General features: G+C 43.2%; 2 protein-coding genes across 8 annotated transcripts in view; both read right to left on the reverse strand.

Annotated features, from left to right (window-relative positions):
* The window catches only part of LOC8024678 (1-phosphatidylinositol 4,5-bisphosphate phosphodiesterase gamma-1), a 33,350-nt gene extending 22,147 nt beyond the window's left edge, over window positions 1-11,203 (reverse strand). For 6 of the 7 annotated variants that reach the window (XR_005798730.2, XR_003917800.4, XR_003917799.4 and 3 more), the window contains exons 1-11: window positions 10,661-11,201; window positions 9,962-10,111; window positions 8,786-8,924; window positions 6,997-7,078; window positions 6,339-6,419; window positions 6,173-6,262; window positions 1,607-1,708; window positions 1,344-1,459; window positions 1,179-1,264; window positions 899-1,019; window positions 617-702 (exon numbers count right to left, since the gene is read on the reverse strand). Coding sequence is in view for 3 of the 7 variants with exons in the window: in XM_029975124.4 (XP_029830984.1) it covers window positions 617-702; window positions 899-1,019; window positions 1,179-1,264; window positions 1,344-1,459; window positions 1,607-1,708; window positions 6,173-6,262; window positions 6,339-6,419; window positions 6,997-7,078; window positions 8,786-8,924; window positions 9,962-10,111; window positions 10,661-10,877 (1,270 nt within the window). In the remaining 4 variants the exon portion in view is untranslated. Of the gene's footprint in view, window positions 1-616; window positions 703-898; window positions 1,020-1,178; window positions 1,265-1,343; window positions 1,460-1,606; window positions 1,709-6,172; window positions 6,263-6,338; window positions 6,420-6,996; window positions 7,079-8,785; window positions 8,925-9,961; window positions 10,112-10,660 lie in introns of all 7 variants that reach the window. The other variant, XM_029975127.4, reaches the window with a different exon arrangement.
* An 870-nt stretch (window positions 11,204-12,073) lies between these two features.
* On the reverse strand, window positions 12,074-26,202 carry LOC8035253 (inositol monophosphatase 1). The gene is made up of 8 exons (XM_029975128.4): window positions 26,006-26,202; window positions 25,792-25,925; window positions 25,606-25,710; window positions 23,449-23,494; window positions 21,137-21,245; window positions 16,582-16,687; window positions 16,136-16,287; window positions 12,074-12,644 (listed from the first exon to the last, which is right to left on the reverse strand). Exons 1-8 carry the CDS (start codon window positions 26,072-26,074, stop codon window positions 12,538-12,540), a joined length of 828 nt encoding a protein of 275 aa, XP_029830988.2. The 5' UTR covers window positions 26,075-26,202; the 3' UTR covers window positions 12,074-12,537.
* Window positions 26,203-26,210: the final 8 nt, after the last annotated feature.

Raw genomic sequence — 26,210 nt, forward strand, 5'->3', positions numbered from 1 at the left:
ATGAGAAGTATGGTATTAATGTGTGCAAATTATAGTACAATATTAAGAAAAGAAATAAAGATGCCACGCTCTGGTATGTATGGTTTGTCCACACTAACTACTGTCGAGACCGGTTATAATGAAGTCAATGGGAACTGAAAATCACTTCGCTATATCCGCTATTTCGTTATAACCGACTTAGGTTATAACGAAGTACAAAAGGGAATGAGAAATCGTGATCGCTTCGGTGTAACCGTTATTTCGTTATAACCGGTCTCGACAATATGCCAGGCTTCGTCAGCTGTAACACGCAAACAGCCACCCCTAGAAGATACTACTCATCAAACACTACAGATGCCCGGTTCATTGAAAAATGCTCTTCCAGAATGAGTTCCACACCAACATCAATGACACAGCATTTCTGGGGGTCCCTGCTATGTGGAGCTAGCAGTATGGAATGGCAACCGTTTGTATGCTGTGGCCAACGAAGTCCAGCATACTCCCTGTAGGTAAGAATGTGTTCCAAAAACCAATCGGGACCATTTACTCAGTCCTGATTATGTAACTGTTATGCAACTGTTCACTCACGGATACTAAAACCACCAGATTGTGTACCTATTGTTAAGGAATGACCTACCTCCAAATACCTCTTGAAACAAGTTAGCCATTTTCCTTTGTTGTGGCAAGGTGCAGTGGTTTTCAATTGACAAGATGACAGGATACCTACAATTCACAGTGAGAGATTAATGTTTACAGTCCACATTTCTTTGCTCAGATAATCTACCAGCCCAGTATTAGAATACACTATGTAGACATCAGTTTTCGAAATTATAAGTTTAGCAACAGGTTACATCTTACAAATACAATTTACCAAATTGATCCATCTTATCAGATGCTCGGATAAAGATATGACACTTACTCTGACACGACAAAGGCGTGCTCCTTGATAGCCTTGATGACATCAATGAACCTAATCTTGGTTGTCAGTGTGTGACCATGGTACACGTAGGGCATTCCATCAGGTCCATCCCAACAGTCGACTGCCCAAAATTAAAAAGAAAACAGAATATAATTATGTTTGATTGTTGCCTATAAAACCAACACTAAAAGCCCAAAAGCAGTATAATGGAGCATGAGTAGATTTGCAAAATGTGACTTGAATTTAACTGTGACAAAACAATGTTTCCAAATAGCCTTACGCTCAATACACCGGCAGCTCATGGAAAGACACCTGGCATAAGCTTCCGTAGACGATTCACTCTTCACCTGATCCCCAGTGAGGTACCTGCAAAAACAAAGCAGACGCAAAATTAATGGTGTCTAGAACATGAGGGAGCGAGCACAGGTGAGAACTGTCCTCTTACGTGTTGTGTGAAGATGCCACCCAGTAATGCGTTAGGGGCTGCGTCATGTCTTGGTTCACCTGGTTATGCTTGCTGTCCCATATTTCGTTTTGTTTCGAGAACAGAAAGTCCAGGAACTATAGGATTCAAGAAAAAAAACAAAGTTCCTTATCAACATCTAAGAAAGCTTACTTCATAGACCAGTCTCATTGTACATGAGTAAACAGCGTGTGATCGCAGTTGCACGACACTTAATCAGTTCAGAATAAGGATATTGCGCAGACCTCAGGAACAGTGAAGTAAGGCTCTTGGGCATCCCGAAGAGGATCTTGAAGGTAGTCACGCATGAACTTGCTCATTGACTGCTCGTCTTCCAACGCAGGTTCCTGAAACATATTGTGGCATACATCAAAATATAAGCATGAAAGAAACCTGAGAATGTTACACTAAGAAACTTTGTTTGGGATAGCAACTGAATGAACATTAATGCCAAGCCACTAGATTGTACTTTCTTTCAACTCTCACTGCTTTTCTACAATAATCTAATTTATGAAAAAAGAAAAAAGATGAGAGCATGTATGTAATACCATTACTCTGAACTGAAATACTTTTACGTGGAATACTGCAACTTGATCTTCACCGACGTATAAACTTAGCGTAGAAGTTGCAAACCAACTCCTGAAAAGCAAAAGTCACAAGGCGATTACTGTATATAGAGAAAGACTGGCAAGAAACCATGTTATACAAAGAGCATGCAAGCTCATAACAAGGAAATTATGAATTTTCTGCATGATGCATAAATTCCTACACATTTTGGTACCATGTGTGAAAAGTTGACCTTTAAAAAAACAAATTAAAAAAACGATTTTTTTTTTTCAGGTTGCAACAATAGTTGTTTTAATTTATTATGATGTCTTAAAGCCAGCAGCAGCTTAAACTAGTGCAGAGCTGCATGTGGAAGACTACCAGACTTTGGTTCTACTTGCAATCAAATTGTCCCCTGAATCTATTAAGCTGGAGGTAAACTTATAAAGCACATTATTGAAAGTATGTTTGTCCCAATACTTGCTATGATACAAAGAAGAATTCAGTGCAAATAAAAAATCGAGCCTCACTTTTACTACAATTCATGGAGAGAAGCTCGCTAGGTGTGCTTCTGCTTTATCCTAACTCTGGTTAGTGCATGTGCTACCCATGCGGTTAGGTTTGAATTTTCATACTGCTAGAGCGAACTAGAAATGATTGAGTGGAGCAAGCTACAGGCTCCACTCATGCTTCCAGTTGAAGCTCAGAATGGGGAAAGTTGGCGTGGTGGTGCTGCGATCGAAGTGGCTTGGCTCGCCTGGATTTTCGGCGTAGCAACTTGCTCGAGTTGGCGATGATAAGAGCAGACTTCGGCCCTTCTTGGCTTAAATTTTGAGACGAAGAACTTAATTTTTGCCACTCCGACAACCTCGTATTGCGATGGCAAATAAGGTTTCACCTGTCAGAGTACGTACCTGGTACATCCTTCCTTTTATATGCGACGAGTCTAATTTAGAACCAGCGAACTAAACGAAGGATTGATAAAATGTTTTTAACACAGAATGTGCTCTATCAGCTCATTTCCACGAAAAATGCTCTAGGTTCCACCGCCATGCTTGGCCCTTATCCTCAAGCATTAAGCTCGATTGATACACAGGTCAAGGTCATATGGGCACTATAGCCCTTTAGGGGCTATACTGTTTTCACAGCAAAGCTGTTATGCACTAGGATCTGGGAAAAAAATGTGTCCACGGATGTTGACAGAAAACTCCCCATTGGTCGTGGCAAGTATGAATAAATAAAAATAAAAAGAGGGGGCAACCAGCGTGAGTCAGCCTTCCATGGCATTATTAGATAGTGAGGTCCTGATCCCTTGTCATCATGTCAAGGCATCGTCCTCAAGATCGTCCTAGGCGTTGTCCTTGAGGTCATCCTAGAAGTCGTCCTCTAGGCCTCATCCTCGAAGTCGACCTAGAGGTCGTCCTTGAGGTCGTCCTCAAGGTTGTCCTCGAGGTCGTCCTAGAAGTCATTTGAGAGATCTTCCTAGGTTTCGTCCTCGAGGTCGTCCTAGAAGTCATCCTTGAGGTTGTCCTAGACATTGTCCTTTAGGCGTCATCCTCGAAGTCGTCCTAAAAGTTGTCCTTGAGGTCGTCCTAGATGTCGTCCTCTAGGCGTCGTCCTAGAAGTCACCCTTGAGGTCGTCCTAGACGTCATCGTCAAGGCATCGTCCTATACATAAAAAAAAATAACAACTTCACCGGTCCTCCACCTTCATGTGAAGTAGAACAGCTCTATAATTTTTTATAATCTTGATGTCAGAGGTCAAGTCAAAACACAACGTTACGACGACGTGATGTTACGATGACACCACAACGTCGTCGTCAATGAAGACGTTACACGGCACCATGATGCTATCGTAACGCTGCATTCCGTCGAGGACGAGCACTGTTGTAACGCGGTCGTGAGATTGTGTCGCGTCGAGAACGGCGCCATTACGCGACATTAAGCCGCCGTTGTAACACCATCGTGACGCCGCGTCGCGTCGAGGACGACGTCGACACCCCACGCAACGTCAAACGCCACTATGACATCACGTTAACATCGTCCTGACGTCGCGTGACATCGTCGTCAATGCCAACATCACAACGACGTCACGACGAAGCCTTGACATTGTGTAAGGTTGCCCCCTTCGCCAATATCAACGTCGATTTACCGTCATGACGGAATCTTGATGTCGTGTAACATCGACGCAGTGAAGTTGACGGGACGTCGAGTTGCATCACGTCGACAACCTGACGCCAAGCGTCTTTATGAAGTCGCATTGACAACAAGGACGCCGTCGTTGTCAACGTTGACATCGACTTGGTTTGCAATGCGAAATGACGTCATAATGCAGTCTTGATGTCGTGTAACACACATTGCCGACGTCGACGATGAAGTTGACGTCAAGGTATCGTCGCGATGCCGTATGGCATTGTGACGACACGTCGGGTCATGGTGACGTTATGTAGTGATGCGACGTGTGACATCTAGGTCTTATAAAGAATACAGCCCGGAGTTCTATTGTCTCTACGACCTTGATCTGTGTGCTGGTCAAGCGCAGCGCTGGAACGCAACACTTCTTTCCTAGAAAACTGCTGATAAAATACATTCTGTGTTAAAAATTTTCTGTGTTTGGTGAAGAGCTTATATTATAGAGCTTGTTTACTCCTTGTTTATGGAAATACAAGTATGATGTTTGTTTATGCATAAACAAGCGTCTGCTGTTTATGCAAATACGAGAGACAATGCCAGCAGGAACTATGATTTTCCCTAAATCAATGACAATCCCCCAATAACCTTCGAAGTCTATCCAAAATAGCCTTCGACGTTCAGCAAAATCAGCAGCAACGCACGGCAAAGCGGGACTGGGTTCCAAACCACTTCGCTCATAGCACCTTCTAATAATTTTTCCACATGTGGAGCTTCAGAAATAGCCCTCCGGTGGCCCCGCTCAATCCTTTCTAGTTCACGCTAATAGTGCATAGAAGCTTGACATTGTACATGCTTGCACCAGCAGAGGAAGTTGGAGTATCCTCACTTTGGGTTGAGAAAAAATTCCACCAGCCAGCGATACCAAACCTCTCGCCGTTAATAAAGATTACCCAAATGGTTTTACCCCCCAGAGGCAAAAAGCATAAAAACCCAAGCACACACCCATTTAGCAATAAGTGCACAGCAACTAATCTTGAAACATCTTAGCAAGCTTTTAGAGCCCACCGAGCTAACTGACATGCCCCTCAGCGTCAGCCACTTATTAAAGGGTAACTGCAAAGAAAAATAAATGAATTTTTAAACAACCTAATTGGGACAAACATGTCACAAAACAAAATTTTCCGCCAAAAACAATATTTTTTACAGCAATATTTATTGCGCTAGACCGATTTTTGGTTTGCGGCTATTTTGTCCGTTTTAAATTGCACGCCACAAAGTTGGTATTGTACGTCACGTCACGTAGTGGCTGCTATACGTCACGGAGTGGCGTATAACAGCCACTCCGCGTGCTTCGGAAGAGCAGGAGTTTCAAATGTGGAGAAGTTGTGACTCCAACTAAATTACGTCCTGTGGCGTAAATATTGCTAAAAAAAATTGTTTGTTCACGGAAGATTTGTCGTGTGAATGCTTGTCCCACCTAGGCTGTTTAAAAAAACACTTTTTTTTCTTTGCAGTTACCCTTTAAGAACAACCGGTGAAAAGCAGTGAAGCCTTACACATGCATGCCGATGCAAAGTGGTGAAGCTCTACACACCCACACCGATGCAAAGCGGTGAAGCATTCCACATGTGCGCCGGTGCAAAGTGGTAAAACTTTCCACATGTGCACCGGTGCAAAGCAGAGAAGCTTGATACGAGAATACTGGCGCAAAGCAAGCTGAGCAGAGCATCTGCTTTAAAAGCCAGAGGTTCCGACAGATTCCTATACTGCTCCTATACCATTCTGTCGAACCATCCTACCACATGCTGCTCCTGCTTTTCTGTCTCAGAAGTAACAAGCACCCATCATCCATTTTCTCAAGATTATCTCTTTTGGGCGGGCACTTGCTCGGTTTTTTTACATTGTTCAGGTGACATACATAAAGTCTTACCATGATGTGGTATATTGTCTACTCAAGATAGTTTGCATATTAGTGACCAGCAAGCCTTTCTAACTCAAATTAGAGGCATGAGGGTCTTGAGTTTGTAGATTGAAAACTGGGGCCAATTTTATTACTCTAAAAATGAAAAATTTTCTGATGAAAGAAAGCACCCTTCTTAAATTTCCGTGTCTACTAATTGCATTTCGTGTACCTTCTGCTCCTGCGAAAGAAACCTCTCGAAGGCTTGCGGAGTAACCTTCGCATCCTCCTGCGAGAAAGGCTTGAAGTAGTCAGCAAACAGCTGCAATAACAAGTACACACACAAATTACAATGGGCTCCAACAAGGTGAAAGAGGAATTGCATTGTAGGTTAATACCTTATTATCATACATGAGGTTATGATAGAGGGACGCGAATCCTTCAAAGCCGATTTCACCAGCACGTTTGGAGTCGACCTCCTGCAGTAAGGAAACCAAAAAGAATTCCTGAAAGCAATCCTCACTAGAACCTAAGAAGCTTAGCACTTTTTTTCCTGAAAAGAGCAACTTTTCCAAATACCGGTTGTCCGCAAAAACATTTAGAGTGTTTTTTCATCGCAAAAATAAACGTATGCATCACCGAACGCTCAATCTCTGCCCAAATGTAAAGTAGCAGACTGAACCAGATGCCAAAGTTTCAGAGCTTGCCATTATCCGATTCAGAAGTTACAAACAATTTTCGGAAATGTTCAACAAGGAAATGGCGGCCGACGAAACTAACGAAAGCATAGATATTAATGGCATCAGCTACCGGGAGTGGGCCCCATTTTCCCAATTAAAATATTTGAAAATTGCAACTAACTTTTTAATTAAATAACGGCAAGCTCCGATACTTTGGCACCTGGTCTGGACCGCTACATTTGGGCTGACACTCAGCATTCGGCAATGCAGTTTATTTTCGCAATAATTTAGTAATTTTTTTTTTTTTTCTTCGCTGATTACAAATGTTGAAAATCTGTAAGTGTGACGATATATCCAAGTAGACTGGTTTACGTACCTGAAAGTATTCTTTCAGTTTGTTCGTCGAAAGCTTGCAGTTGACTCTTGGGAAGAATGCTTTGAGATCTTTTAGAGTTATCCTGGAAAGCCAAGCAAATGTAATCGTGTTTAATATCCTAAAAAGCAGAGGCATTTAAGTGAAGTCAGGATCTCTACCTATCATAAAAAAATCTCGCAAGCATGACATTTTCCGAAAAACCTTACCCTTATCTTACAATGAGATCCTGATCACTCACATATAGGAATATACATTAATTGTCAAGGATGAAGTGCTAGACATGTGACACACAATAGCTGGAATGAAGAATATGTCTGAAGGAAATATTTTCTTTCCTAAGATCTGCAGAAAGAGAGTACAGTCCTCCTACCAATTCGCTGCACAACTTTTCCTGGTCGAAGACTCCACAATGTCCTTACGTGACACATCATTTTACACTCACTGTTTCGACTTTGTGGCATTTTGTCTGAGGTCACAATAACAGCAGTCAAGACAGCTCTGTAATAACTAAACTTGAACTAAAATTTAAAAAAAAAAAAAAAAGGTTTGTGAATGTCTTTTTGTTTTACAATTTAGACTATATCAAAAAGCCAAGGGGAAAAAAAACAAGCTCTGCACATAGCTTATACACTGAGCAAAGAGTTCTAACAAGATTTGCATTTGATATATTTTAATTTGGAGTACATGAATGGAGGTTTAAATCGAATAGCACAAAGTCATTCCTTCCCAGGGCAAAGGCAATGCACGACATGCCAGCTCTCTTAGCAGTGTTGAAGCTAGGGATGACACTGAGCTCTTCAATTCGAAGCAGTATTTGCACATCCCTAATAATTAAATAACCAATAACTGATCTTTAATGTATATGCAAGTAAATAACTGATCTTTAACGTATATGCAAGTAAATAACTGATCTTTAATGTACTATCGGGGAAAAATGCAATGCGAACAGAGGAGTGCGTGGCTCACGGTGCAGGCTGCGCCGCCTGGAAGTGAGTCTAGGAGCGAGGGTGCGTGGCCTACTCTCACGTGCTCACGCCCCTCCCTCTGCGCTCCCCAAGCTTCAGCAGTGCGCCTCTTAGTGCGCTGAAAGCTATCACCGCTATCCTTGCTGGCTCAGCATGTGCGGTGCAAAGAAGCTCGCCGCACTCGCCGAGCAGGCAAAGATAGTGTTGACAGCTTTCAGCGCACTGAGAAGCGCACTGCCGAAGCTGGGGGAGCGCCAATCGAGGGGCGTGAACACATCGAAGTAGGCCACGCACCCTCGCCCCTAGGTTCACTTCCAGGCGGTGCAGCCTGTACCGCGAGTCACGCGCTCCTCTGTTCGCATTTCATTTTTCCCCCGATAGTACATGCAAGTGTCATAGTTGACCATATCAAGGATGAAATTAGTAACGCCGTGCAAAGAAACGAGCTCTTTTTACCATGGTTCTTGTGGAGAAAATGAGTACAGTATAACTTAAGGAGGAATAACAGCATTGCCGAATGAACTGAAGGTAGTCTAATTTGAGTAATACCTTATTCAAATTTCATTAGATTCATGTACTTTGGTGCAACAACCCCCACAGTTTTACTTTCGCATCAGAATGGCACAGGACAAATCGCATGAAGCGTAACCGCAGAGCTCTCTAAAAACAAGACCTTTCTCCACTGGGCTGCCAAACAGTGGACTGGAGAAATGTTTCACTCACTGACAACACATTGGAGACCACGCCAAGGCCTCAGATGTCGGAACCCTTATACTTGAATGACCAACCTCAGACCAAAACAAGAGATGTGCTCGAGTACTTACACATTGCGGGGATTTTGCATGCTGTAAAATTCCTTGCGAAGCCAGCGCTCTACTTGGAGGGGGTAAGGTGCTGTCACTGTGTCGGACGTCAGGTACCGGATCCCACGGATCCATTGTTCGCAGTCCTTGGCTGAAGTAGCTAACAAGCATAGCCAGCCAGAATCACTTGCACAAGCAAAATTCAAGCACTGCAACTGCAAACCCTGGTTATAACATCTGCATGGGGCAAGCTACCACCCCATATAAAGAGTACCTCCATCCATTCATGAAACGTCCCAAGACTGGTACATTGAAAAACTTTGCAACTGATATTCACAGAGTGAGATCACTTGTACATTAGTGACTTAATTTTCACAACGTTTGCAGATAGAAAATAATTGTGAAAAATCCATCATGCAAGCCAACCTACATCGGTTCTTCTACCCCTCGGATTAAGAAGTTCGTTCTTACAACAACTATCTCCACTCCACAGACTCCATGTAGCAAGATCCACAAGGAGCTAGCTGCTACCACCATAGAATAGTTAACTTTTAAAGGCATGTTTCAGGATTATTATTTGACTTCCTGTATATATGGCTACTAGCTCAAAAGGATGCTGAACCAAAATTTGGATTTCGCAAAACAAGGCCGCACAAGCGTTGAACGAGATGCTATGACCTCCAAAACATCACTCATACATCGATACCTCAAACGGACGGCCGTATTTTTGGAAAGGAAGGGCGCGATCAAGCGAGGAGTGTGATGTCACGATCCTCCCGGAACAGTTGAGAATGAGGGGAACCGGCCTCGCTTCGGTTGACCAGCTCAAGGGGACGAAGCGAAGAAGAGAGGAAATGAGAACTATGACATCACGTCTCGTTGGCCTCGCCGGTCGTATTCAATGGCATACATCTTTTACAAAAATATGGCCATCCATTTGAGATATCGCTGTCAAGTGATGTTTTTTTTTAATTTTGCAGCGTCCCACCTATAGCGCCAGTTTTGATTCATGAGCTCCGAATTTCAGTTCAGCATCCCTTTAAATGTATATCTGAAGAAAAAATAGAAGAGTTAAATTTGAGCAACTGCGAATCCTTTATGATGAAAAGATAAGAGTTATTTTTGAGCAATTGCGAATCCTAAATGGTAGAATCTCGAGTGAATAAGACATTTATATGAAATATAACAGACACTCACCAACACAAGAAAGAGTCTTGAGACGGAAGGTGTTCCCATAAAAAATTACGAAGCACTGGGCCGGGTCCCACTTCCTGGCGTCCTCTGGCCATCGGTCGAAAATCTTGGAATTGCGGCCCAGCCGAACTTCCTTCACTTCGCGTAGGTCGACTGAAACGATACCACCAATGAGTTTCTCGGGTTGTTCGCAAATGGTCTGCCCCACAGTAATCCACAGGCAGCAAAATTTTAAAAAGATTAATGGAATAATATCTGCGTGATATATACGCGTGTTTTATCATTACAGAAAATGAAAACAGGAACAACATGATCTGGCCGGTACCTCGAAGGGGCTGAATCCCATGAAACATTCATCTGTCGACGATGATATTGTTTCTTTTTTTATGAACATTGGTTGGTTGTTTCAATCTATCGTAGCAGATGTCGCATTTCAAATTACAGTCTCGCCGTCCACACGCAAGAATATCTTGTGCACGTTACGAGCAAGAGAAGAAATCCAGGCGCATAACGTCTTCGTCAATCAGCGTGCCGTCGTGATAAATTTAGCTCTCAAAACAACGCCGCCCTTCGCCCAGACTGCTCTGTCTACGAGCTGTTTCCATCGGAACTTGTCTGGCACCGGATTCATGCGGCGACAGGGCCACAGATAGACGAACTGTAGCTCCAGAAGTGTGATAAAGTGAACGAGGTGCTACATACCCGCTCCTTCTTCGACGGTTCTACCTGTGACAGGCCGCCACCAGATGACTTGTCTCGTCTCGAGCTTGATCGCAAAGGTTCGCTTTTCGGGCCTTCCCTTCTGGTAGAATTTGATCAGTGAGGTCCCGTGCTCGAGCTTCCGGATGATCTGCTCTATTTCGGGCAAACAGGACGAGGCAACAGGTACGCTGCCGTTCTGCTGGACGGACGCAGCCATCACCGACTATCAGCCTACTACTTTCTTTTTTTCTTCTTCTTTTTTTAGACCACGGATCCTGCCCGTTTCGGAGCGCTGCTGCACTAACTTGGACTAGAATGAACAAATAAAGGAGCTGATTGCTTAAATGCCTACATTGTGTCGTCCATCGGCTCAGGTGCAACCAGGCCAACACTCGGCCGCCTTCCCCGCACCCATCGAAGCTCGGAAACACAAATCAAGCTGCCACACGGTCCACCATTCCTGCGAAGCATACACAAAAACAGAAAAGCACGGAACCGAGAAAAGGAGAGACGGCGCGTCACCCTCATAATATGTTAACAGACCCGTCAACAATCTGATAGCTCCAAGAGTCTCTATCTAAACTTCAGACGCAGAAACAAACAAAGCTCATAAATATTTTGCGCTTTGTTCATTACCAGACTGGCAAGAGAAAATACAACAAAATGCTACAAAAACGTAGGCCGTAGGCTATCGGTTGCCCTGGCAACAAGGGGCCTTCCGTGACGCCGCAAATGACGCCTTTCCTACGAACGCTACGAACTTCTCGGGCTCTCGGGCATCTTTGCCCTTTGCGTATCCTCCCGATCTCCGCGCGGTACGTTTCCGGCCTTTCCACTGATCACTGACCTCTCCTTTGTCTCCCTTTGGTGACTGTTCGGCGTTGATTTGGCGTTGAAGGCCAGATTAAAATAGCCGAATCATTCATTTGCCGTGCGTCCGGCAGTCCACTTATTAACAAATTTTTATAAATCAAAACGTTTAAACATCTAAAAAAAAAAAAGAAAAAAAAATTAAAGGCATCTTTAAAACAAAGGACACGATACAAATCGTTCGACAGAGAGGCATCAACTGTAATAATGCATGATTTCACCAAGCTTTAGAAAACGGCTTTTCGAGGCGGCACAATCTGATGGTGAGAGGTGAAACAGAATTAGTTGCCCTCGGCTCATAGCAATGAACGAAACTGTGACACAAGGAAATGAATAGCTTGAAGAGGTACCAATTTATTATATGTTCTTGAAATGTAGGTGAAAAAAGAAACACTAAAAGAAACATCCACGCATTTTAGAAAATAGATGAAGAGAAGGGTTCTCAAACACTTGAGGTTAAATTTGTGTACATCGAAGCATCAGACCACGTTGGTCCATCATCCTATGAACACAAGTAGAAAAACGGGACAGAATAAGCGAAAATTATTTTTATCTTTTTTTATTGCTCACTTCAAGCATGTACACACAACTAAACTGAAGAACACAATCAAAACTATTACACGAGAAAGTAGAAATGGAAAGGGCGATCACTCACTTTCAAATCGCAGAAAAGAACTATAGAAATATTAAGTGCCTAAAATATTTTGTAAATATATTTGATAAATTTGCAAACCGGCAGCTTTCTTTGTGGGAATGGCGAAAATTGTAAACCTTCGTTTATTTCCTCTCCCTCTAAGGTACGAAATTGACACCCAAATGGCCACATATAAATCATTTCTCACTGTTAAAGCACCTTCCACAGTCAGACTAGTAAGCCAGCACACTGGTCCAGATACATTGCACAATAGTTCAAAATATTCACGGCATTCCAAACATAGCGATGGGCACAAAACAAAATGCTTAAACTATAATTATCTCACTTGAACACCTGACAACAACATGTAGGTCTAGTCACTCTCCAACTGCACATGTTCAATAGTCTGACTGACGGCATCCGCTAGAGCCCTGGAGCTGGCACAGATGACCCGACGATTCATCAGGTTCAGGGGCCCACCTGCATATATACAACGCATGCATAAAACATCACGTGTTGGCTCTTTCGTGACTTTCACTGAGCAGAGAAAAGGTGCAGTAGCTAGGAGTCTGTAAAGGCACAAGCTTCAGAGTTAGTCTCTACAGCAAGTTTGTTGAGATTAACCACAGAGAACCTTTGAAGCTGTAAATGGCCCCTTTTTATTCACTGTGTTTGACAACGATCAGGTTTAAAGGAACTGTGAATTAATTTATACCTCGAAGGAGCTAGAGGTCTACTGATCGTATTTTGTTTTGCTCGGTGTAGGCAAGAAAAAAACATATTGATTTTCACCGAAATACCACTAGTTTACTGCGTCATCAAAACAAAAAGGACCTTTTTGACATGCAGCTGCATGGCGGACGCCAATGGTTGGTGTTTCGTGATACATGCCTGACACCACGAGGCACAATTTAATAATGAAATTGTGCAATTAGCCAAATTAAAGCTGCACCCTGCCACACAACAAAATTATATGTCAGTTTCATTGAATGACATTTGAGCGATCGGCCAACCAGCATGCGGCACTCCTGGTGCAGCGCGGTGCACGTAAGCTGATTCACCGATCACATAAATGTCATTTGAAGAAACTGACACCAACCTTGCCCTGTGACAAGGATATTTCCTTCGAGGCGAGCGCATTTGTGCGACAAAAGGCCACAAAAAAAAAAAAAAAAAATTTTTTTTTTTTTTTTCAACAGACTGCATAGTTAAAACACTCGTGCGAAAAAAAAAAAAATATTACAGCAATATTGATGGCGCGAGACGCGATAGTCACCTCCTCCTCCACTTGTTTTCTTTCTTGGCATTTTGGGCGTGTGGAGGGGAGGTGGATCGGCTTAGCCATCGCGTTGAGGTAGAGAGATGTGTATGACCATCTCGATGAGTTGGAAACAACGAGCTTGAGTCTTACCTTAGTGCGGTAAACCGGAACCCACTGCCTGCAGCAGAAATGGCACACCCCCCCCCCCCCTTTGCCGCCATCTTGAGTGTTTGCCACATTAGTGATCACGTGACATTAAGATGGCTGCGCCCAGAGGTGGGCCAGATCAGATTGGCCAGATCACGGTCAGCAGATGGGCACTTTGGAGCTGTGTTCCAATCTTGCTTGAATGGATCCGAGTTATTCCAGCGGATCAAGTCACGTGACAAGCCAGATGCAGCAATGCTAGACGTGGGTAGGTTTTCGAACGCAACGGGTACAAGAACTTCACCCAGGAGTGAGAAAGAAGCTGCGTTCGATTTACTTGCATCTCCTTCACCAGTGCGGAAAAATGTAGGGCAGTCTACTTACGGGTATGTGTATTGAGATATGACCGGAAGTACTTCGCCCTACACCACGGTGAAAGATAAACTCTTTGGGTGAGGACACGGCGGGGCTGAACGCGCGTCGCGAGGAATCAGATAGTGTTCGTTCGACGGGCATTCGAAAGGCTGCATTATTCCGCGGCCACTGTGCCCGTGTCGCCGGCGGCCAAACGGCGAAACTGTGTTAGAGCGAAAACAATTATCTCGTTGCCATGACACCCCGGTACCCCATGGTCTTTCTGCACGCGCGACAACCTCGCTGAAGCTCTACGCGTGTAGAGTATGAGGCGGCGCGAGTCGTCTTTGCCGTGCCCACGGGTCGACGAGTCATCTGCCGGCGCCGCCTGAAACCATGGTGAGAGAAAGAAAGAGAGAGAGTGAAAAGCGAACTTTATCTGCACTGTGCGAGGAGCGCGCTGTCCTCACCTGAAGAGTATTATCTTACACCATGCCCTACACTTTTCTGCACCGGTGCAGGAGGTGCACGTAAATCAAACGCAGCTTCTATCTCACTCCTGGGTGAAGGTCTCATACCCGTTGCGTTCGAAAACCTACCTGCGTCCAACATTGCTGCATCTGTCTTGTCACATGACTTGATCCGCCGGATTAACTCAGATCCATTCGAGTAAGGTTGGAACACAGCCTCAGAGTGCTCATCTGCTGACCATGATCTCACCAATCTGATCGGGCCCACCTCTGGGCGCAGCCATCTTAATGTCACGTGATCACTAATGTGGCAAACAGGCAAGATGGAGGTAACCGGGGGGGTGCTATTTTCAGCCGCTGGTTTATTGCTCTAAGTTTACTCAAGCTTGTTGGTTGGAAAGAGTGTATGACCATACCGTGACGTCATGGACGTTGCGTGCAAAATTTAAAATAAATTTCGCGACATCAATATTGCGCTTAACTTTTTTTTTTTTTTTTTTTCGAAAAGCACGCGTGTCCCAATTAAACTGTTTAAAAAAAAAAAATTTTTTTTTTTTTAAGTAGCTTTTTAAGGAAGAATTAAATGTAGGACAGAACACGAACAGCAAATCTTTCAATTTTCAAAACACATAGTTCAGTCTCCATGTTTAATTTCAACACACTGATTTCATCATAATCTAAACCCGGAGACGCTGAGAAATAAAATAATAGACAAGATGACACAAAATTTATTTTATTTCTCAGTGTCTTGGGGCTTAGATTATAACATTTCCTAACCAGCTTGCCTGCATACTTTCGCTTCTTACATTGAATACTTTGGCAGGGTGAAAGCGGAAACCTGAGCATCCGTGTTAATGTCGATAGCAGCGTAATTTGTATCTTTCTCAAGACTATTTCAAAATTAGTGGCTCAAGCGTCTACTGTCCATGTTCTCTCCTTCTATGTTTAATTATTTCTCAAGTTTTTACAGGGGTATTATGCTTCTTAAATTATATTGCTTAGTAGACAACAAAACTTTAAAAAATTTGGTAAGTGCCTAATTATCACAGATAACTTTTATAAAAATGAATGTTCCAGTGGTAGCATCAGAATAGGTGGCACCACTGAGTTAACTTGGCAAGAACAGGGCAACGGTGGGGTGTGTTCCGTCTGAAGCATGATATCAGCGAGGAAGAGGTCGATTACTTTGCAGCGGCCATGGGGACACGTGTGTCCTAACCAAACATGCTTGAACCATTCATTTGGAAATAATCTTGTGAACGATAAGAAAATTCTGCTCCTAGCTGCATTAAAACACAACGTTCAGACTGCCGTTTTGATCCTGCCAGCGAAACAGCTGAATTAAGCAGGAAGGCACGTGATATCAGAAGGACCCATTCTGGGACTTCCACATTTCTTGCTTTTCCTCCTGCTCATGCTAACAGCATAAAAAAAGTATAAATTTTTTGCTTGCTAATTTTTATCAGAATAAGCATTTCAACTTTTCTAATCTTCCCCCCCTGTGTCTTCGTCCCTCCTCAAGTATACCAGTGAGAGGGGCTGCAAAGCAGCATTGCCTAGTGATCCCCTTCAGCTTTCGGTTTCTCTGCAGCATGATTGCACAAATAATATTTAAAAAACAAACTATCCAGAGGAATCCAGACTTAGATTTAATTCAAAAATTGCACGTCCGAAAATACTAAAATATTAAGCGCAGCTCTCTCAAATTCGGTAACAATGAATTGAGGTCAACCTCTCACCCTCTGTGTCCATGACGACCCCGCCTGCTTCCGTGACCACGAGTGCTGCAGCAGCCATGTCCCAGCAGTGAATCCCAAACTCGTAGTAGGCATCAGCCTCCCCGGCAGCCACAAAGCACATGTTCAGTGCTGCGGAACCCATGCAACGTAGCCTGCAAGAGCAGTGATGACTCCAGCCATTAAAGCAAAAGAGTGCCTGTTTTCTGTGCATTATGGATAAATCAGGATCACAAATATCTGCATGCAATGGTGCCAGATCATTGTATTACTTACAATCTTCAATAATTATTCCTATTAGAGCATAGCTCAAATATGCATTGTATAAGATACGCTTTTCCAGATAGAAACTGGCATTCAAAGCTTTATTATGCCTCGGGCCTATATTTACTGAATTAAATATTCACTATCGGAACCTCGGCCAAATTCATTTAAATTTCAGCACTTACCCATGTGCTTTCTGGGTGATTCTTTGCATGTTCCGAAACGCAAATTCTATCCTAGTTGGTTCACGGGAGCTTCCCACTTCACTGACAATCAGCGCTTTAGAAATATCTGCAATGTAACGTATGGTGTCATGCTAACATTCTTGGCTAAAAGATTATATCCACTTAATAACACATGATAACAGAGAGTCATAATCAACTTCATTTAGCATATACAGTGCAATCCACTTATTTAACAATAACAAGAAAACCCAAAATTTCAGTCGTTACAACTGACTATGTTGTATCTGCAGTAGAAACTCAACGTTTTTGATCTAGAAACTGATTGTTATAAGCAATTCATTGTTATATGTGGTACTGTTATAAGTGGATTGCACTGTATTAACTATGTTACTATTGGATGTGTAAGCCCATCCCAGGATTTTAAGAACAACTTATTCATACAAGCAATGTGTGTGTCCACCACAGAGCTTCAGAATGAGTTCAATGACTGCCAAGTACCATATTTTCCGGTGTATGAGATGCATAGTTGTATAAGATGCACCCCCCACTTTTTGCAAGTTTCTAAATAAAAATTAGTTTATAAGAAGCACCTATATTCACGCACTTGCCACGAAGGAACTTCATAATGTGTGGTCGCGGGAAAAAAATTGCACAACCACTGACTTGAGACTCGCAAAGTGACGTATTTTCCTTTTTTCTTCCATTTTCCTTGACTTTCTTTCTTTTTTTTTTTTTGTTATGGAACTCCAGTTTTGGGATGTTGACTTGCATTTATGATGCATCATTTGCACTGAGCTGTCATAATAGTTAAAAAAAAAGACTAATCAGCATCAACAGCAGTTCCTTCAGTTTGCCAGAAAGAAAAAAAAAAAAATACATATAAAACGCACCACCGAAAATTTTGGAAAAAAAGTGTGTCTTATACACCGGAAAATACCATACTCAGTTCCCTCGACTGCAGATATTTACAATATGAAAATTCATTAGTTTGCCCGCCTTCAGCGTTCTCTTAAATTTGACAATATTTAATTGCAAGACGTCTACCATCACTATGTTCCCAAATGCCTCAACTTTTCTAGGTTTATCAAACTATTTTATCAACCTTATTCCTCAACTAATTTTAAAGGAAAGAAAAAAAAGACTGAAACCACCACTTTCTCCGAACTAATATAGAAATATATAGAAATTAAGCGTTCTGAGGCTCTACTGATACATGTACAGGGGAAAGGGGGCTTATGGGTCTTCAGCCTCGACCCACTCCCCAAGTCATGGAGACCCAACCAGCCATCCACCCCACCCCCCTTGAAAAAAAATTCCTGGATCATCCCCAACATTCTTGGACACGGTCTCCTTACGCCCTCTCTTGGCTATTTTCAGCAAAACGCAGTAAAATGATAATTTCAACCAAACTACTGCACAAATCCTTAGGTTTCCCGGGATATCTATAGAGGGCACTAATACACTCTTATTTATACCTACTTGAACCTCAGGATTGTACACTTTTTATTCCTGGGCCCGATATAATATTGCTGCATTGGGTCCTATGGGCCACTTTGACAAAATTTTAAATTTCTTCTCACTGAAATGAAGAATCGTAAAGTTCCCGAGGAATATAATAGCTGCCGACTCATAGCACACACCTCAGTTAAAATTTCTTCAAATTCGGACCGCTTTTTGCCCCTGTAAAGTTAGCACTCTGCCGTGCACCACGAAGCTTGCGGCCAAGCTACCTTTACATAGGCTTATAGAAAAAAAGATTTGTACAATGCGTTTCTGACAGCATATTGACTAAGAATGTGGCAGCTATAATATGACTATACAATAATTAGATGTTTATAATCAAAATTTGTGCCCTGGATTTTAAATATAAGCAACTGTTATGTAGGGTCAGAAACACTTGCATTGTATATATTTTGCTTTGAATTTACCTGTGTATGTAAAGTTTTAGCTCGGTTACAGACACAAACCGAACAATATTCTTTCAGGCATGTATAACTAGAAATATAACTAGAACGGCGCGCCGCTGGCCGTTCGATTGTGTGTCTTTTTATCTACCTTCTTTTATTTATACATATATACGCGTATAAATAAAGAACTTAACGACGACGACGTTGAGTAGATGACACACCGGGCGACGGCGGTGCCTCAATCTGAGCCCTGGCTCCTCGGAAGTGACAGCTTCTACTTTGACTGGGCTACCTCCTTGGAGCCTGGTGCTTTGACCCCAGTGGACCCCAGTGAGGAACAGCGCCATCATGTTCCTGGGGCTCCTTCATGCACCAATCGAACGGCGTGCCAGATCCCCATGGCTCGGTGCTGACCTGCCCAAACCCACCTCCACGAAATCTGGACTTCTGCGAATCGGACTGCCATCCTCCCCAATACCAACAATCCATGTCATCGTCATCATGCATGTATATACTCATCACATCATCATGTTCACTAGACGCGGCACCGCGGGCCTCCATGGTATGGGCTGCTGCCTTTTCGCGGTGCCGCGGCTCTCCAGAGCCAAATAAATAAAAACTAAAAACTAAGGACTAAAGACAAAATGCCTTGCTGACCAATAGCTGGTAGCACCTTAAAAGAAAGAATAGTGTTTCCCTGTTTAGATGATACAAATTCCAAAACTACACCCTCCTAGCACATCACTGAAGTAACATACGCAATACAGAAAATAACAGATTGCCTTTTGATTGCAAAACGGGAAAATACACATAATTAGGGAGATTTTTTTGTTTCTAAAAGCCAAATTCAGAAACCTAAACTCAACTAATTTTTGCTGAAACTCGGGGTATATCGTGAGCATCGTTTCGAAAAAGTATCAAACGAAAACACCATGCAACACATTTGACGTTGTTTCACACCTCGAGACACTGGCTTGTACTGGCGCACCGACCATCAGCGTAGCATAGCGCGTAGTCGTGAAATGTCTGCGACTGATGATGATGATAGCTTATTTGCCAAAAAAAGAAGACTCTGCGCGGACCTCCCCTCCGTCAGGGCTGGATTAGGCGCTGCAGGCGTTCTGTCTAATGCAAATCAGCGGACTGGAACGCATTCCCCCTAGTTAAGTATTTGGCCAGACGCAAACGGTGAAAAGGGTGGGAGGCTGGAGAGAGGCACAGGAGAGGAGGTTCAGATAGCGGTCGCACGCTTTCAAATTCTCCGTTTATCTTGCTCTAGGGTGCCTACATGTCTGTCTGTCTGAGGGTGAATACATCCATTGTTGCCCTGAATGTGCCAGCGCGTGAGAAGGGCACCGCACGATATATTGGCGATTTTTATCACGTGTTTTTGAACCTACTTTCACGGCTTCATCTTTAAACCACCAGGCGCTGTGACTATCTGATTCGCTTGAGGAGGCTGGTGAGCGAACCTGCCTCCACAGCTTTCTGTTCTAGCCACTAGATGCCGTCAATTTCGCTGGAGTTGCTAATATTGGTTCGCTCCACTTTCATGCACGGTTTATGCATGGTGATTAGATGAAGTTACCCAATCGGTACAATCACACTATTGAAAATTTGCAAAGATCGTTCTAAAGCCCCTCTATCCTGGGAAAAGTGGCGCCATTCATTGTTGTAAAAATTCTCGAGGCACGTGCCACGTGCCACTTCTGGGAAATTCATAGAGTCTGAAATCTAGCTCAGTGCTGCGCTGTGCTGCCATGATCTTCCCAAGGGCTGCACGTGCCTCGTGCAACGACGAACCTTGCGCTACTTTTGAAACCCGAAGGGGCTTTAGGTTGCTCAAGGTTGATACGCCACGTGTCATGAGAATCGGGATACTAAAACAGCGTGTCCCAGAAAGCTGGCCATGATGCCAACAGAGCTACCAGTGCACCGAAAAGTTGTGTTCGGATCTGATGAACATACAAGTTAATAAAAGAAGTTAATAGACCGATCTCACCAGCCAGTTTGACTACGCCACCGCTGCCGCAATGCATCCAGGGAACTTTAGTCTTTTTGCACGTGCAAAAACCTCGCTGGAGCACTGCGCGTGTAAAGCACGAGAAGGTCCGAGCCCTCGCGTGCACGGCCGTCTGCTTCCTGAGAACTAAAGTTATGGCGGCGTCACGCATGCGCCGAATGCTTAGTGAGATCGGTCTATTATAAATTTCAATAACTCTTGCAATGTTTTCCCCAAATTCCTGACAAATTCAGGTTGTCTAGGCTCTTCCTGTAAGTAGGCACACTGTGTTGACACCTTTGTCCATATCAAGCAGGGGCAAATTTACGAGTCTGGCTTTGGAGGGGGGGGGGGGGTGGTCTGCAAAGAGAATTGCTGTCACAGACTGATGCGAAATGGTCACGAGACGCTGCTCAGATCTCTATTTTTTAACCAAAAGTTTGCCATTTTATTAAAAACTAAACATTTTTTTTTTTCTAGAAAAAGCTGGTGTATGTCGTTTCATTGACAGAAAAAAGTTCCCTGCCCCCCCCTCAAATTCGCCCCTGTTCCCAAGGTCCAATGAACTGTATTAACTCTTGCAGCCTCGTGGATGTGCAAGATCAGCAGCCAGAGCCATGGCATGAATGTATCAACTGCAACATACCCATGTTTCCAGAAACGTGAAGCTTATCTCCGTTGCAGTAGGATCCTCTTCCTTTACGAGCAGTGTACATCCTGTCAAGGATTGGATTGTACACGATACCCAAGACAACCTTTGAATGCAAACAGATTTTGTTTGTTCAAAATAAGGATGGCAAGGCAAGAATGATGCAGATTTAAAGAGAGTCATGCAGATTTAAAGTCAACATATAGCTGCAATATATTTCTCTTTTGACGGTGGCTAGAGTCCCGTCTAGACGGAGGAATAGTCACCACTGGAGTTCTGTCTAGACGGAAAGTTAGCAAACCCTGTAGAGTTCTGTCCAGACGGAACAACAATCGCCACAAGAATTCCGTCCAGACGTAACTATAGCCGCCACTACAGTTCCGTCCAGACAGAAGAGAAACTTGCCACTGAAGCTTTGTCCAGCATACACGAGAGTTGATCCCTATGCTCCACAATGCACTTGTCCCAGCAATCCTATCACATTTCTTCTGCTTTCTGTAAAAAAAGCTTGTCCAACCTCTGCAAACCATGTATCTCTGGTCTGAAAGAAACACCCATGCAGGTGTTTCTTTCAGATTTTTTAAGTCTGTAGCCACTAGGAGCCTGATACAGAAAATATGGACAGTGTTGGGTAAAGTACATACATATAAAAAGTCCTTGAAGTAAAAAACTAAGTAAATGAGATCTTATTTACTTCAAGTAAAGTAGTAAGCACACCGGGCACAATGTACTTGGAGTAAATTACTATAAATACAATGTACTCTCAAAGCAAAATTCTTTTCAACAGAATCTTTCATTATGCCCTTTCATCCCCAATTTTTTTTTTTTTTTTTTTTTTAATACAGGTATGCATTGCTTCAGGGGTAATCTGGGGTGTATATTTCTTTCCTTTAATAACTGATAAAAATTAATAAAAGGGAGACATTGGATGCCGCTATAGTGGCACTGGCTACTCCTTTGAACTTGAGTTATTAGTGTTAATTTACTTGAGTACACAGTTGTCACAAAAACTAAGCACTTTAAAGAACATCCTGCAATACACTCCTAAGTATAAAACTACACTATTTACATTAGGTTGCAACGATTTGTTATGCTATTTACATACAATTCATACACTCGAACGCGATTATGTGTACTGTGCAATATACACTAAAGGGGTCGTAATGCACATTAGATTACCCACACAGTTTTTATATTAAAAGCCCATTTTAGCACAATAATGTAATGTCAATGTATCACAGAATGATGTTTCTAGTTTTGTGTTCTTCTTGATGAAGGTCTATTACTCTAATAACTGTCTGCTATTTAGTTTCCAAGGTGAAATCATGTAAGGCAACCAGCCTTTCTTTGCAGAACTGGGGTAGGCTAAGCACCTCCTCTAGCAACCAGGGGCAGTCATCAAGTGCCACGAGCCATATATTGAGCTCTTTTCAACACTTTCTGAATGTCGAGTATTCTAGTAGGAGACGAGTTTCATCTTCAAATGACTGTTCACATGCACATTCTACACATTATTTTTGGAAATTTTCTTAAGTTATTTTCAGAAATGGTAATGAATTTAACAAGATCAAATGTGGCGAATGTACTTTGAAGTCATTTTTATACTTCCTTCAGAAAGTACCAGAAAAACATGCTTCCCCAAGTACATACTTAGAGAACTATCTTCAAGTAAAGTACAAATATTCTAAAACTACTTAATGCAGTACTTTAAGCACAATGTACTTAAAGTACTTCCTAACACTGATTATGGTGGATATCATTTCCAAATCTTTATTTAGGAACGGCAACCATTGTAATGCAAGGCCTTAGGCTCGGTGCATCGTCGCAATGAAGGAGCACTCCCTGTTTAAACTTTCCACAACGTTTCTTCTTGATTGCAGCGCATAATTTTGTAATTAGGTTCGCAAATTGAAAACCTGGTATCGTGGCTCCATCTTGTAAATAATCACAAAAAGAAAACCCAAAAAACCTTGGTTTTTAAAAAAAAATAGACAAGCTTGTTATCGTTACTCTAGCTTGAATGAAAAGGAACACTACTTCGTACTGGTCCCTCAGGACAGAACCAACGGGACTCTAAGAGGTTTGCTGTTGTTCCATTTGGACGGAACTCTACTTGGCCTGCTATCATTCCGTCTGGGCATAACTCCGCTGCACCTGCTATGATTCCGTCTGGACGGAACTCTGCTGGGCCTGCTATCGTTCCTACTCTCCTGCTTCTGTCACTGTTCTGTTTGGACAAAACTCTAGACACTCCACTCTATTTTTCATTACAGGCGCAATCTTTTTCACACACAACTCGAAGAATTTACCTTTTTGTCAACTGCTAGAGCAACAGAAACTGCTACAACAGGAAACCTGAAAATGGAATACAGTGGATATGAAATGATTACATGGTGTTGCTTTATTCTAGGCGTAAATCGTCTTGCCAGTGCTCCCACTTTTCAGTTCCTCTCAATCAATCAATATTTTATTTGCACAAAGGGGGAATGCAGGGGGAACGCAGGAAGTGTGCATGGCTAGCAGATATTATTACCCGTAAGCAGGGGCGCCTACTACAGTCGGATACAACATAAGAAAGACAGTGCGAGGGGGAAAAGGCAGAAACTAGGAAAGCTCCAGTGGAGAGGAGCCACCTCCTTTCCACAACAGCTTTTCTCGTGCACACCCTTTTCCCCCTCGCACTTTCTTTCCTATGTCGTATCAGACCATACATGCTTTGCACCTGACATCATCCCGTCGTTTCTCTGGCCACCACCGGGGAAGAGGGGAAGGAAGATCTCTCTCGCCAGGACTCTCTTTTGTGTGTCCCAGACCAGAGCCTTATATAGAGAGAGTTTAGTTAATGGGAGGAGCGAGCAGAGCCAGGGCGTGCACAAGACTCAAATAGAAGGTTAGACATGCACTCTTGACCAACCAGAAGCCGAAAATGATCTCCCACAGGTGGTAGCGAGAAACACTTTTAAAAAGTGTGTAAGAGCTAAATGGAGTGTAATCCTTCATGGTTAAAATATAGTGCACCTAATGTTTCGATTATGATCATGCAAAAAGTTGTAAGAATCAATGTTGTATTGTGCCGTAAAATGAACCGACAATGTCACCGTTCATCCAGTCTATCCAGTCCTCTCTTCTTCTTTCTCAGTCAACACGACAATCAAATGCGCTGCTCAAACTCTGTTTTGCTCGAAAGTGGGTCGGACGGCATATTCCTGGAGCATATTCCTAGGAGAACGATCACGTCGACCGATCTCCTAGATTTTGATTTTGCACGACCGCAATCGAAACATGACATGCACAAAATTTTCAGTCACCGAGAGATACTCCGACACACTTATTGATATTGTTTCTCACGACCACCGCCAGGGTATTATTCGCGGCTTCTGGCTAGCCACATTCGAATCTGTGAAGACGCCCTGGAGCACGGCCAGTCCGCTCTCGGCCAATGGCGCCTCCTTGTTTGCCTCCTATAGACCGTTCCACTAGGAGGAGAGGAGAGAAAAAACCTTCACCCTCTCACCCCGTGTGTCATCTGCTCCGCCGAGTGGGCTGTACCTAACATCCGGCTGGTGTTCAAACTCGGTTTAAAATCACGTCATTCTGGAAATTTGAAGTGCAGATTTTGATATGCGAGTTATCGTGTAATGCTATGCTCAATAAAAAGACTAACTGAGTCTAACTGCAATGTTACCTGCGTGCAAATAAAAAAAAAAAAAAAGGAAAAACTGTGCCAGAGTGGTTGGTTGCTCCTACGAAAAGTAAACCCGGTTGCAGCAGCTGTTTTACTACTATATGAAGTTTGTACTGGTGTAGGCCTTTAGCGACAACGTGTGGAAGTCTGAAATAATAAATAAAAACATGCACTCCTGGCACAAAAGACGCAGTGGTTGAGTTGCCGGCTGACTCCACTGGTAATGAAGTAACGGAACAAAGATACGCTAGTTGATCATTTACTGAAATAAAACAACAGAGCGCTAAAGGCCGATTTTGGAGTAATTATAAAATATTTTAAGAACACGAACCACTTCATAACGGCAGCCACGAGTGAGAGTTCGATGTTCGGTACAGCCCGCAGGTACAGCCCAAAAATGGGGAATGGCAACCTCCCGGTTTGTCGTCTGCTAGCGGAGTCGAGCGCGTGCCCTCTCTCTCGTTTTACACCGCCGAACCTGCTGAACTTCCCGGATTTGACGAGAGGGTGCTGCGGTCTAACAAAATGGCGCCGCCCTGAGAACGCTAAATGGAATGGTCAATACTTCCCAATGAATGGCCGAGCTCTTTCTAAATACAGCTCTGTCCCAGACGTGCCCAGATGTCGCTATTATCCCTCCAAAAGATTATAGAAGATTAACCCGTCACTCAAAATTCGTACAAAAGCAGCTTCCCCATCTTTCTCTTTGTGGCTGTGCGAAATTTTTGATGTATATAAGTATGGAACAATCACACCCGTCTCACACGAGAGGCTTTCTTACCCGTGCACGAAATTCATCGTCCCGTCGATGGGATCAATAATCCACGTCGGTTCGGCAGTTAGCTCACTCTTCAAACCTGCCGCCACGGATTCCTCTCCAATGAATCTGCAAGGTTGCATGGAATACGCGGGTAAACAAGAATCAACAGCCAACGAACTAGTCGCATTGCGGAGGGGAGGCACTTACCGGTGATTCGGGAACTCTTCCCTCAGTTTCCCGATTATCAGCTTCTCCACCTCTTTGTCGGACTCCGTGACCAGGTCAGAGAAATCCGTTTTCGTCTCTATATTCTTGCCTTTGCCAATCGCTTTCCGTACGATCTTTTTGGAGGAAAAGAAATGTGTCAAAGGGTCTATTGCCGCGTCCGATACACTTAATCATCTACTCTGGCCATACTTACCGTGCCAGCTTCCTTTACGAGCTCGAGCGCTTTACAGTAAAAAGTTTCAGTCTCTTGATCTGTCGTCATTCTCAAACCAATTCCTTTAACACGCTTAAAACGTTTAAAACGGCGCACCACCAAATACAAACCAACCGACAGGAACAAGAACACGCGTAACGGCAAGGCAAGGAAGTTCACTTCCGTTCAAGAGAACGGAAGTAGG

This window comes from Ixodes scapularis, unplaced genomic scaffold (genome assembly GCF_016920785.2).
Source record: "Ixodes scapularis isolate PalLabHiFi unplaced genomic scaffold, ASM1692078v2 PGA_scaffold9__187_contigs__length_104089568, whole genome shotgun sequence".
Classification (NCBI taxonomy): domain Eukaryota; kingdom Metazoa; phylum Arthropoda; class Arachnida; order Ixodida; family Ixodidae; genus Ixodes; species Ixodes scapularis.